General features: G+C 27.7%; 1 protein-coding gene across 1 annotated transcript; it reads right to left on the bottom strand.

Moving 5' to 3' along the window:
• Positions 1 to 9,262: 9,262 nt before the first annotated feature.
• On the bottom strand, positions 9,263 to 9,926 carry LOC108453034 (histone H2B-like). The gene has a single exon (XM_017750915.2). The coding sequence runs from the start codon at positions 9,848 to 9,850 to the stop codon at positions 9,425 to 9,427; it is 426 nt and encodes a 141-aa protein (XP_017606404.1). The 5' UTR covers positions 9,851 to 9,926; the 3' UTR covers positions 9,263 to 9,424.
• Between the last annotated feature and the right edge of the window lie 4,571 nt (positions 9,927 to 14,497).

The following is a 14,497-nucleotide window of genomic DNA, read 5'->3' on the forward strand; positions in this document are numbered from 1 at the left end:
TTCCCAAACTCACCCTTTTATTTTCATCCACGCAGAAATCCCCAACCATAGTGGGCTTGGAGTCGTGAGGGAATTTGAGTGGCCACCCGCTCGAAAGTTTGATTTTCTTCCGTGAACTGGACATCCTTTTACTTACGTTTGAAGTTTTGGGTTTTAAATGTAATAAGGCCGCTTAATTATTTTTGATGGTTTTAGTATGTATTACTAAGATAGGTATTACTTATTTTAAATGTTGAAATTGGATAGCTTTAGGCGCGTTTTCAAAAACAACAATTGATTTCAAAATAACACGACAACAAGCAAAGCTTCCGCAATGAAAGTATTTTCCAAAATTAATTACTTTTCCTAAAAATGACTTAATCAAATCGGTTTCCTAGAAATATCCATGACGTTAAGGTGTGGCAATGGCGGTATGCATGTCTAGGATTGGATCCGAAGGGAGCTTGGTACTTAAGCAGTCCGATGGACTCACCACCTCTTTTCCGGTTTCCTACCTGGTGCACAACTTCCATGCACTTTAACCCTTAATGAATTAATCTTTTGAACATCAAGTACGATTTTCTGGACTTAGAATGGAAATTTTTTTTATGTTTTGATGTGGCATGCCGGATCCGACCATAACTTCTGGGCTGGGTTTGGGGTGCTACACAGATTGTGTGTTTAATTAGGGAAGAAACTAAATTGCATAAAATGCAAAAGTTGGGTTCTAGTAGCTATAAGTATCAAATAGCTATGAAATTCAAAACTTAAGGTCCTTATTTGGTAATTAGACCATTGAAGAGTAGTTAGTAGATATTTTAATGACTCATTCATGGAAAAATTAGAAAAGAGTAGGGACTAAATTGGAAATCAATAAAATTAATAGATGATAATTAATTAAAAAAGGAAAAAATTATCTATTTACATATCATCTTCCCCAATTTTTCTATGGAAACCCTAGGAGAGAGGAAGAAAACTTTTCAAGCTTAATAAGGTATGAAATCAAGTCCCGTTTTTAGTAATTTCTATATTTTTAGAATCAGGATAGTCTAATATTTCTATTTAGGGGATTTATTTGAAAAGTTGTCAAGGTATGAAATTTGGGTCATGGATAAATATGCTGAAAATTAGAAATTTATGGTAGAAAATAAAAAGTTATTCATAGATAAACAACTTTTACAAAGAAAATTTTGATGAAAACTTGATTTAGGAACTAAAATGAAAAAGTGGTAAAACCCATGGAAATTTCTGAAATTTGTGAAATGTATGTGCTGTAAATGTAATATATAAATTTTGGCTAGGCTTGGAAAGAGGGTTAAATTTCATGAATTTCATTTTCTAGGCCTAGGGACGAAATCAGAATTTTTGAAAAGGATAGGGGCAAAATGGTAGTTTTGCCTAAGATGTAATAGAATGCAAATGTAAATGAAATGTGATAGATTAATGGTTAACGTTTTCCACATAGATCCGGAAAGACCAACCATAGAACTAGATCGAGGAAAATAAAAGGTTTCGGAATAGTTGAAATTCAAATACGAACCATTTTTAAGGTAAGTTCGTGTAACTTAAATATGTGTGTTAATATGCTTGAATTGAATTGTATGATTGTGTTGATATGTATGAGATGATATACATAATGAAATAGTCATAAGTTGTGAAATATGGACAAATTGTCATATTCCAGTTGAATGTTGAATTTCGATGGATTAAGGTGAATTCTTGAATAAGAATAATATTGCATATGTTACAGATAGAATTTAGCTCGGACGGGTAATTCTAATGTAAGCCGTCTTGAGCTTAGGTTATAAATTGAATTAAGCCAGGACGGGTAAACTAAATTAAGCTCTCTATAGCATATGCTACAGATAGGATTTAGCCTGGACTAGTGATCTTGCTGTAAAATGTGCGACTCAAGAATGTGCCTTTTAATTATGTACCTTAATGGGTACTTTTGCACATGAGTATATTACCCGAACATCCATCAAAATTTCAATAGTTCGACGAAAAAGACTCTTGAAGTATGGAAATGTGAAATTTAATGGAAGCTTGTAATGTGATGAACTCATCTATGTTTACTTGATTCTTATATGAGGTTATGTGATTAACTTGTTTGATTAAGTGTTTGTGTTTAGGTAAACTCAACCAAAGTTTATGGAAAGTATGACTATGTATGCTTGTATTGATAAATATGAATGGTAAGTTTATTTTCCGTCATACGAACGTACTAAGCATAGAATGCTTACTCTGTTTAATTTCCCTATTTTATAGTGCTCAAAGCTCGCGAAGGTTGGAAGCCGGTCGGAGCAGTCATCCCATTATCTCATTTTAGTATAAATAAAAATTTCATTTTGGTATAATGGCATGTATAAGCTTATTTGGCTAATGATGGCTTGTAATTGTTGTTTTGTAATCTAGCCATTGGAGTGGCTAGTGATGGTCTAAGTTTGACTATTTTTGAAGTAATATTTTGGTAATCACATAAGTGCTTATTATGTGTTAGTTTGTTGGAATTATGTTAGCATATAAGTTTATGTTAAGAGTAAGTTATATCCTTTGATGCATGAGATACCACATGATTGATGTCAAATTTTATGTGAATATGATATTGGATTGGTGGATATATGCTTGTGAGTTTTGGTGCAGGAAAATGGTAAGTTTTGGATGACAAATGAGGCTAGAAAATAGCCTTATTTTGTCCACACGAGTAGACATATGGGCATGTATCTTGGCCATGTGTGACACACGGCTTGTCTCATGGGCATGTAGTCTAGCCGTGTGTCCCCTACATCTTAAAAATGAGATACAGAATGCTCAGAATTGGGCACACGGGAAGAGACACGGGGGTGTGTCTCAGCTGTGTGGTTGACAGGGCCTTAGACACTAACGTGTTACACGGTCGTGTGAAAACTGCACCTAAATTTCAAAAATAAAATTCGCCACATGGCCTAGCACAAGAGCGTGTGACTTGGCCATGTGACTTCAATTTCTTCATGCCTTATAAGTCAGAGAGTTACACGGGTTAGGGACATTGGCGTATGTAGTCACACGGCCCAATCACACAGGCATGTCCCTAGACCACACAGGCATGTGAGCCTTGCAACCTTGGAAAATTTTTGAAATGTTGCGAAAATTTTTATAAATTTTCGATTAAGTCCCTACTCGATTCTAATGCTTGTATTGGACCTCGAGGTCCAATTAAGGGACGTTTTGAATGATCCTGGTAAATGAATAGTAATCTACGTAAATTATTTGTAAAATGTTCTGAATGTTTTGGTAATACTCCGAAACCCCGTTCCGACGATGGAAACGGGTTAAGGGTGTTACAGTATTAGTATTAGTATAGTATTATTCAATATGGTTTTTCATTACTTGAATATTTGTTTAGTATTATAGTTCGTATTTATAAAAAAAAAACAACAAAATTTTGTATAATATTAGTTTTTGAACCATTTTTTTATATTTTAAAACATTATATCATAGCTTTTTTTATTATTCTCGATTTTATATCGGTTCGATTGTGGATAAAATTTACAAATTTATGAACAATAAAATTTTTATAACTTAAAACAACTCCTTTCGGTTTTATCATACTAATATTTGTATTAAAATTACTCAAAATTTATTTATCTGTACTATTGTCGTTTTTTTACAAAATTTACCTAACTAATTTCATAATTTATGAAAATTCTCCACGTGCAATAATACTAACTAAATTTGGATTAATCAAACTATACAATTTGCTAATGTATTTTGAAAAATATTTTCTCCAGTAAATTCATATTCTGCTTGAATCAGGTCTATCGTTGCATTAAGTAAGATTAGGTTCAGCCATCCTCAATCAAATACACTGGAGTTGTTTAATTTTATTATTAATTGTGCAAAAATGACAATGACTTCTCTTATCTGAGCTTTAGACCAAACAACACTAAGCCGAGCTTCGAATGGCTCCAACGGGAATCTCATGCCCCAATGTTTAGGTTCTTGTGATATAAGGTTTGGTCCACAAAGATTGCCACCTACTCATGTAAAATATAATTGGCACCTTCGCCCCTTAACAGTTTAACCTTTGCGGTTGTTGTGAAAGTATATAATTTAACACCGTTAATGTATGACTAACAATACATAATAGAAATCTTCAATTGATGATACACTCCCCAAATATATATATAAAAAAAAGTCAATCTCTCTCCCCATTTTTTTCTCTACATTTTTTCCTTTCAGCATGACAATGTCTGCAAATTTTTTTCTCACTTTCCATTTTATCAAAAATTGAATATTTTTGTAAATATTTAATTTTTAATTAATTAGATAAAAGGACAACTTGTACACTAAGAGTGAATCAAATATCTTTCCCTATTGTTATATGTAAAACAAAAATTCACAAACAACAAACTTTACCTAGATTAAAAATTAAACGTAGGAAAAACATCTAAACATCTTTGATTGCTTGTAAAAATATGAGATATCTTATAAAATTCCTAAAAAAAAAAGGCACTTAGTCTCTGGGGAAAAATATGAAAATTGTTATTAATATTTTATTAAGTGAATGTCTATTAATATCAAGATAAATTTTGATATATTTTAAATTTAATAATGATTAGAAGTAGATCTCTACTTCATTTATACTTCTTATGTCTATAAATTATATTAGCTTTTCTTATTTTAAGGCTAATATATTAATACCTTGTGATAGTTAATGCATTAGTTTTTAATTATATTCATTATAATGGATATCATATTGAGATTGTGAATGAAGAAAAGATTATATTTAATATGCTATTGTTATAAATATCTATTTTGAAAGGATGTAAAAAGCAATGATTTAATTATTGATTACTCTTGTTATTAAATTAAATTGATTATGATTATTTTTGTGGTTTTCTTTTGTCATCGTCTCCATTAAGAGATTGAAAGCAAAATATTTGACTCTAAAAGATCAATTTGTGAGCAATAGAATATGATAATTCTATCTAAAGCTCGATATCGTTGGATGCACTGAAATTGCAAATTTATTTTTAAACTATGAGTATCACTCTACAAGATTCGAATAAGTTCTCAATTAAAATTACGTGGAAAAATATTATTTATGAGAACTTGTATCAAATCATATCCACACATTTATCTTTATTTAATTTATTCACCATATAATATCAATTTGATAATAATAAATACATTAATATTTATTTAAATAATAAGCAAATACATACATGTATTACAAATATATGTATAATATTTATTACGCTTGTACCAAATTATTTTTATACACTTGTCTTTCTTTTATTTATTTTATTTATTTCATATAAAATCTATTTAAATAGAAAGTAATTAAATAAAATATACTAAAATTGTACAAATATATGTATTACACTTGTATATTTTATTTACCATAAATTTATCTTTATTTAATTTATTTCATAATATAATATCAATTTAATAATAACAATAACATTAATATTTACTTAAATAATAAATAAATACATACATTTATTACAAATGTATGTATAATATTTATTACACATGTATTTTATTTTATCACACACTTATCACAATTTAATTTATTTATCATATAAATATCTTATAATATAATTATAATAAATTAATTTAATATCATTTATTACTAATATATATATATATATATATATTATAATTAAAATCTAAGTAAAAATTTTAGATTTTTACTTTGTATGCAGCCTCACTTATGCTAAATGGCATAATTTCCGTTTTGGTCTTTTTTATTCTCTTTAATCTATAATTAAACTTTCATACTTTATTCAATTTAATCATTTTATCCAATTATCCTTAATTAAGCTAAATTCACTTAATTAAACTCTAATTAACCACTCAATTAACTTTGTAAATATTTTTGATAAATATTTACGGATCATTTTTCAGGAACGGAGACCCGAAAATACACTTTTTCGATAACCGTAAAATTCGGGTCATTACAGTTTAAATATTTGAGATGTTTTTTTTTTAAGTTTTGATTCTATGGGTTGCATATTATTTTATGCATATCATTATTCATGAAAATGAATATTAACTGATTTATTTATGTCGCTATAGTGGGTTTTATAATTAAATAATATATTTAATTAAAACATATCTAGTATGCAAATTTATGTTAACAAACCAATGAATTTTATGGTTATTCAAATTTGATTTAATTCAAAGCATTGTTAAAGGTAGTAGTTCATACGTTTTATATTATTTCATTTATTAATTATTTAGATAAATGACATGAGCAATTGTAAATGAAAAGTTCTATGAGCTTGAATGGTTGGATTTTGAATTAAATTTCATATATGTTTATGATAATGGTTATGAAAAAATTGTTAGTTTTTCATTATGTTAGATTTTTATGTTTGAGATGTGACTTTTATTGATATATTTAATATAGGCTTGTTTCTATATATGACCTAGGCAGTTATTCTTAGTAGTTAACTGATTATGCAAAATTTTTGTTAAAAGGGTTTTAAAAGTATTTTGAATCCAACTTGGGACTTCTTACACCCAAAGCAAGAATCATACCACTGGACCAAATGCCTTACATTTGAAAATTTTAGCATATTCCCTGAAGCGAATATTGCATGTAATTATTTGAAAATTATATTTATTAACTTAGTGGCATTATAGACTTCACATTGATTTAGACATTTCCAATAATAAATGTCACAATAGTACTTATATGTAGATATAAAGTAAAAGAAATGACAGTAAAATTATTAATTTGTTACAATTTATATTAGCATTATTAGTACAATTAAGATGCATATTAAAGTAAACCAGAAGTTTACTGATACAAATGCATTTACTACTTGATGTGACTAGTTGGACCATCCTGGATTATATATGATGCAGAAATTAATTGAGAATTCATATGGATATTCATTAAAGAACCAGAAAATTTCTTAATTTAAAGAATTCTCATTTGTTGCTTGTTCTCAATGAAAATTGATTGTTAGAAACTCACTAGCTAAAATTGAGATTTAATGTTTTGCATTTCTAAAATGAATATGGTCCCATTCATCCACTATGAGGATGGTTTTGATATTATATGATTTTGATAGATGCATTTACAAAATAATTACGTATGTGTTATCAATTTCCAACCTGTCGTTTATAAGATTGCTTGTTTAAATAATTAATTTCAGATCATACAATTAAGATAATTCATCTTGCTAATATTGATGAGTTTATATCTCAGTCGTTTATTAATTGAATTTGAAAAAAAATTATAAAAGTTTGTTGTTTATGTGCATAATGGTTTAGAGAAATTATTAATTGAATGCCTCTAATTAATGTGTAAACCATTACTTATGAGAACTAAACTTCCTCTTTCAATATAAGATTATATTGATTTACGTATTCTACACATCAAGCAAATAAGTTACAAATACTCCCCATTACAATTGCTTTTTGATCAAGAGCTAAATATTTCCCATCTTTAAATTTTTGTATGTGCGTATATGTTGCAATTACTGCACCACAACGCACAAAGATGAGTGAATCCTCAAAAAAAGTTGAGAATATATATTAATTACAAGTCTATTTGTATTTTTAGATGTTTTGAATGTATTGGAGATTCAATTATGGCATGATTTGTGATTATCATTTTAATTCGATAGTTTTCCCGACATTATGGGGAAAGAAATAATAACTTGTAATGAGTTAGGGGAGAGTAATTTGAACCAGAAGTTCAACAAGGATAACTCATTACAAGTTAACTGTCAAATGTATTTACAAACTTAACGAGAATAACCAAGTGTTATACATCATCCAATATTTTAATTTGAATCAAAGTCCCAGAAGGACAGTAAGTTAGAATAAATAATAGATTAATCGATTCCAAAGATGAAAATTCTTCTAGATGGTCATATAGTAGAGGAGAGTGTTTTAAAAGAGACCCAAGAAATAACTAATAAGTAAAACTCCAGAAGGTATTCAAGTACTTAAAACTCAATATTAAAATAATGAAAATAGGAGATCTCGATAAGTTATGTCAATCTAAGAAAATGTCGAACTGATAATAAAAGTGGTCGACAATAGTTTTGCATGCAAAATTATTGTTGAAATATTGAAATAAAAAGAGAATCTTGAATAAATCTATTGAGAAATATATATATGGAATGAATTGTTCAAAATAGAAAAACGCAACTCAAGTACAATTAAATTCGTGGAGTTTTTGGACCAGTAGTTCAAATACTTAAATGTATAAAGCCAATGAGGGTACAAATGAAGTAGTTTTGCAAAAACGGAATAAAAATATAAAGTTTTTTGCTAAACCCTGGCATTGATTATGAAAAGATATAATATTCTTTTATGGTGGATGCAATAACATTTAGATATATTATTAAACTAACAGTTTATAAAAAAATTAACTTGTATCTAATGATTGGTATAACCTTTTATAAATCACTATATAGTAAAATTTATATTAAAATCCTTCAAGGATTTAAAATGCCGAAGTATATTGAAATTGTTAGGAAATTGTTCATTTATACGAATTGAAATAATTTGAACATGTGGTAAATTTGACATAATAGATAGTAGTTGAAGGATGATTATAAAATGATCCAAAATACTTATTTGTATTTTTATAGAAGAATTATGATTAAAATTTACTATTATTATTGTTAAAACTTTTGAAGAAATTAAAATATATTTTCTCTAAATTTTTCCTTTCTCATGACTTTCAAAAGAATTGTGATATAAATGTTTAACAAATATATTCAAATAGTTATTTGAAAAACTAGTATTCAAGATTAAATACATAGAATATGAGAAAGTATGTGATGTTTTTATGAGAGAAAATAAATGCGATTGTACTATTTTTCCCTTAACCAATGTTTTATCTCATTAAATTTTCCGATAAAATTTTTAACGAAATAACATGTTATGCATATTATAAATATATGTATTATTTTTTCTTCAATAGAAATTTTTTCTTACAAAATTTTTATCTTAGTAAAGTTTTAACAAAACATATTATCTACCAATAAACATTTTATGAGAAGTATTATGAATATTTTATTAAATAGATATTTATCAATATCAAAATAAATTTTAATAAACTTTAAATTCTAATAATAATTAAAAGTTATACTTTTTATATCTATAAATATAAACTTAAAAAAGATTATAAATAATTTCAATTAATTAATAAAATACACTCTTTTATTCTTTACTCTTTGTCTATTTATTATATAACAAAATAAAAATATCATAAATTTCATTTTTTTAAAATATCTTAACTTGGAAATCCACTAATGTAAGGCCGAAATGGTTTTTAATATTAATAATAAAATCCACCTTTCATTTCTTTGAGACCAACCTTTTCTACTAATCAAAAGGCATGAAAAATATATTTTAAACTAACTAAATGCAACTCTCAAATAAAATAAATTATACAAAACTACAATTCTTTGACATTTTAGACTTACGGAAACTAAGAACTAGTGAACTTAGTAACAGCCTTAGTCCCTTCGGAAACAGCGTGCTTGGCCAACTCCCCAGGCAGGACCAATCTTACGGCAGTCTGGATCTCACGGGAGGTGATGGTGGGCTTCTTGTTATAGCGTGCGAGCCTCGAAGATTCTTGAGCCAGCTTCTCGAAGATGTCGTTGATGAAGCTGTTCATAATACCCATGGCTTTGCTGGAAATGCCGATATCAGGATGGACTTGCTTCAGCACCTTGAAGATGTAGATCTTGTAGGTTTCGATGCTCTTCTTGCTTCGCTTCTTCTTCTTGTCCCCCGCTTCTTTAGGGAGCTTCTTCTCGGCTCTTGGTTTTTTCTCAGCTGGGGCTTTCTCGGCTTTTTTCTCCTCGGCTGGCTTTTTCTCTGCTGGCTTCTTCTCGGCTTTGGGTGCCATTGGAAACTAGTTGTGATTTCTAAAGATTAGAAAGTGCAGTCAGTGGTGAATGAGAGAAGTGAAGGGTGAATATGAATATATACGGGAGAAGGGAGAGATTCGATTGGTTAGCTTTCGTGTGCGAGGATCGGTGACGTGGGAAGTATGGGTCGTTGGATTTGACAGGGTGGAATTGGACGGAGAGGATCGCTTCCCGTTCGTCTTTAATCTATAAGAAGTTACTTTATTTGTAATTTAAAGCGGGGGATTTTGTTTCGACTGCGTTTTTTAAAATTTTGCCCAACCCGTATGTTTCGCGGGCGAATTCTTACGGGGATCTAATTGTGAGAATCCAGTTGTGTTTCTCCACGTGGCGTGTAAAATTCTAATAATTCAGTTATTGCTGCTAAGCCTACAGTTGGTACCGAATAAACCCTGAATTATGTTTACAATATTTTTTTTCAAAATTCCTACCATTACAAAAATATTATAATAATTGAGGAAGTAATATATATATATAAATATTTAATTTTTTATAATTTGTATTATAATAAATATAAGTTAGGAATAATATATAGGAAAATAAGATACACTCTTCCCAGTATTTTTTTCTTCAAAGCAACAACGGGTTTAACGGATAGATACAATAGAATTGAAGCAATAGATCATTAAAAAAAATTTTAAGTAGAATAACAAGAATGATATTTTTGGAAAACTACTATTTTTTGAATACATAGCCCTAACAAAATTCAACAGTTGTTCTTGTTTTTATTTATTAAAATTACTTATTATATTATGAGTGATTGGGAATGTTATAAAGTTTTTATGCTGTTTTTTGAAATGTTTTTGTGTATTTTTAAAAAATAATGATATTATAGTATTAGGTTTAAAAATCTTAATTTTTTGTATAAAAAATTCCAATTTTAATATTACATAAATGACTATTTATGTATGATTTATATTATATTTTCGTTATCATACTTTATTTTTAATTTTGAATGAATAATTAAAGTTTAGTAAGCAAAACATAATTTAAAATTATACATACGTAATTATTTCTATAATTTAACATGAAGACGCATGATTCTTTCCTTCAAACATTTGTATATATCAAACTCCAATCCTTTTGAAACGAAAACACACCAAATTGCCTGCACATAGAAATATAGATGGTATGATAACTTACTGAAACTTAATTATTCAAAAGAAAAGCCCTTCTAAATGCTGAACAAAATCAATAATGATTCATAGTTCTTGTTGTACATATCGGCATTTAAAGAGTTACCTTTTAAAGGATAGACAATGGCGGGTGGTGGTTTGCAGCCAACGATGTGATACATAGTTTGGCTAAGAAAGGCTTTGAGCAACCTCCTATTTTATACAAAATATGTATATTGTATTTTACCTCCTTTTTTCAATCTAAATTGGAGGGGTGTAATTATATTTCTGTTGTAGTGTGAGATATAAATGTTATAGAATGTGTTTTATTTTTTAAATTTTATTTTATTAGATATTAAACATAAAATAAGTGGAGAATAAGAAAGAAGGATAAATGAGGGGAACAAATAATTATAGGGCTATTCTACGTCTTCCTAACCTTCGACGCAAGAAAAAGAGGTGTAAAATTCTTTTTCTTGTGTTGAAAAATAATAACAATTCTAAGACTCGTTCGTTAAATATTTCTATTCTTAATTTCATTTTTTCAGATTTGTCAGAACCCTTTATTTTTTCGATTTACTTATTCTATTATATAATAAGTGTTAGAGTTGTGACCTATATTCTTATTCAAAATAGGGGGATCCATGAGGGCAAAGGTTGAGAGCCGCATCCCGTCGTGAATCCCCAATAAGCAAGATACTGGATTGGGGTCGCAATCGGGCAGCACCCTCGGTACAGTACAAGCTGCACAAGAAGCAACCGTATAGAAGTTTTCTTCCTCTGTTTGATATTAATTTGAATGAGGTGTTTCAATCTTACTGTATTACTTCAATTAGATGTTGATTAGAATATGGTTTTCTAAACCTATAAATAGATATAGTCTATACTATTTGTAATTATTCGAATTTGATATAGTAAATTTTCTTTTTCTCTGCCCATGATTTTTTCTCGAAAGGGTTGTCACGTAAAATCTATATGTTCTATTTTTTTTTACGATACATTGCCATTATTGTCATTCTATTCTCTCAATAAATATAAAAAAGTCGAAATAAGTATAATATACTAAGTAATGGACAAAAAAAGAGAGAGAGAGAAGGAATCCTTATCATTTTTTGATAAAATAGAATCAAGGTGATAAACTTATAAAATAATTTCAAACTTTAATAAAATACTAAAATAAATAGGATAAGGTTAGAAAGTTCAAATTCATATACCCACACGTTACATTATTACACAAGTGAATTTGTAAATTAAACCTCAATTTTGTGTAAGAATGAGTTTGAATTTTGGTGTAACAAGTTTTTTAGCTTCATTCCCATTAAAAATTATAGTAAATTTCAATTATTTATTAATTTCATAATGCTTAAATAATTGAATTTTTTGTATTTTATACAAGTTTTAATTTAATATTCTTAATGGCAATTTCTTTTATTATTCTTCAATTCATCTTTAATGTTATACTTGAATCCAAACACATATTTTATCATTGATTTTAATTTTGATCGGATTCAAGATAGAACCTACATCTGCATACCCTAAAGATGGTGCCGCCATTTTTTACTAACAACAGTTGAGTGTTTCATCTTAGAAATTTACCCATATTGATAGTTTTTCATCTTAGACCATCTTTGGATATTTTTGTCTATTTCTTGATTCTTTCTTCCCTACTTCTCTCTCTTCTCATTTTCTAGCAAAATTTTTATTTACTTTTTTTTTTCTTCACTTTGTTGATTTATCCTTTCTCTTTTACCCAACCAACATGAAAACCCGAAAGTATTCATCTTTGTGCCTCACGATCTCTCTCTCTAACATTTAAGCATGCCTCTCATTCAGGCATCTAAGCATCCAATGCATATTTGCAAACCCTAGGGATGGTGCCACCATCTATGACTAACGACAATTGAGTTTTTCGGCTAAATTGATAAAATATGTGGAAAAAAAAATTAATTGACAAAATAGGCCATTTTTAGAGAGTGTGTGAAAGCACATTCAGTTAGACAAGTTTTGTATATGGTTGATAGGAAAGCGCGTCCAGCTTAAGCCACATTTTTTGACTTTTTAAATATAACTAGTTTATTTGGTTAGATGGTTAAATGTTAGTGGTTTTATCATTGAGTCTCATGTTTAATTTTTCTCCCACTCACATTTGTATCTTTTATTTTATGTTATTTAAAGCTTTTTATTATTCTTAATTAATGTTTTTAATAGATTAGTTCTCTTGATTAAATGGAAAAATAATAATGATTTGATCCTTGAGTCCCAAAATCAATTCCTCTTCTAAACACATTCATACATGTTGTCTCAAATTTTTTAAATTAATAACTCCTTTATTCATAAAATCAAATAATAAATATGTAAATATATATTAAAATATATATTTTACATATACCATTACATTAAAAATATTTGAAATTAATAACTCCTTTATATATATAATATAAACAAACTAATTTTTTGATATATTTTTCTTTATATATAATATTTATATGTCAAATATTTATTTTCTCCATGTATACTGTGGGTTTGGTGATTTCTAATGTTATAAAATGAAATAATTATTTCAAATATAATTGTTATTTTATATGTAAAATATTTCAAATATTTTTATATGTAAAATATTTTAAATACACATACAAAAATATATAATACTAAAATTTACTACACTCATGATATAGATTGAAAATAAATATTACACGTATAAAAATTATATTTACTAAAAATAATGATATTTATAATAATTATTTGATTTTATAAATAAAATAGTTATTAATTAAAAATATGAGTTAAAAATAAAAAATGAAATCAATATATTTATTAATTAAAAAAAAGACTTGAAACAACATGAAATACAAATTAGAAGTGGAATTGAACCTAGGATTCAAGGATGAAATCATTATTATTTAACCATTTAACCTAATGAGTTGATATGTTAAAATGTTAATTAAAAATAAAAAAGTTTAAACCAACATGAAATAAAAAATACAAATGTGAGTGGAAGAGGAATCGATCCTAGGACTCAAGGACAAAACTACTAACATTTAAGCATCTAACCAAAAAATTAATTATATTAAAAATTAGAAAATGCGACTTAAATAAAAGTCGTTTAATGAACGTGCTTTCCTGTCAACTATGTAGAAAGCACGCCCAGCTAAACTTAAAGAGAAAGGAATTGAAATAAGTTGTTTTTGAAGAGATAATGTTCTCTAAATTTAAAAACAAACAACTACCTATTTGGCTAAATAGACATATTTTACTAATTGAGCTGAGTTTTTCATCTTAGAAATTTACCCATATTGATAGTTAATTGTTGTGTTTACTGAATTTGTGAAAACAATACCATGTAATTTAACAAATTGTGAAGGGGTATTTTGTGAATATAATTACTTTTGCCATGTTTATGGTTGAGTGTTGAATGCTTATTAGACAATTTCACGTGATAAGCATGAAATAGTTTAATGTGTGTGATAAAATTTTATTGAACCAATTGCATTGTATAGAAGGATATTGAAT

Source organism: Gossypium arboreum, chromosome 9, assembly GCF_025698485.1.
Source record: "Gossypium arboreum isolate Shixiya-1 chromosome 9, ASM2569848v2, whole genome shotgun sequence".
Taxonomy (NCBI): domain Eukaryota; kingdom Viridiplantae; phylum Streptophyta; class Magnoliopsida; order Malvales; family Malvaceae; genus Gossypium; species Gossypium arboreum.

What these genes read in the sequence shown, in the direction of transcription:
- LOC108453034 (XM_017750915.2), bottom strand. Translation starts at nt 9,850, where the DNA reads ATGGCACCCAAAGCCGAGAAGAAGCCAGCAGAGAAAAAGCCAGCCGAG.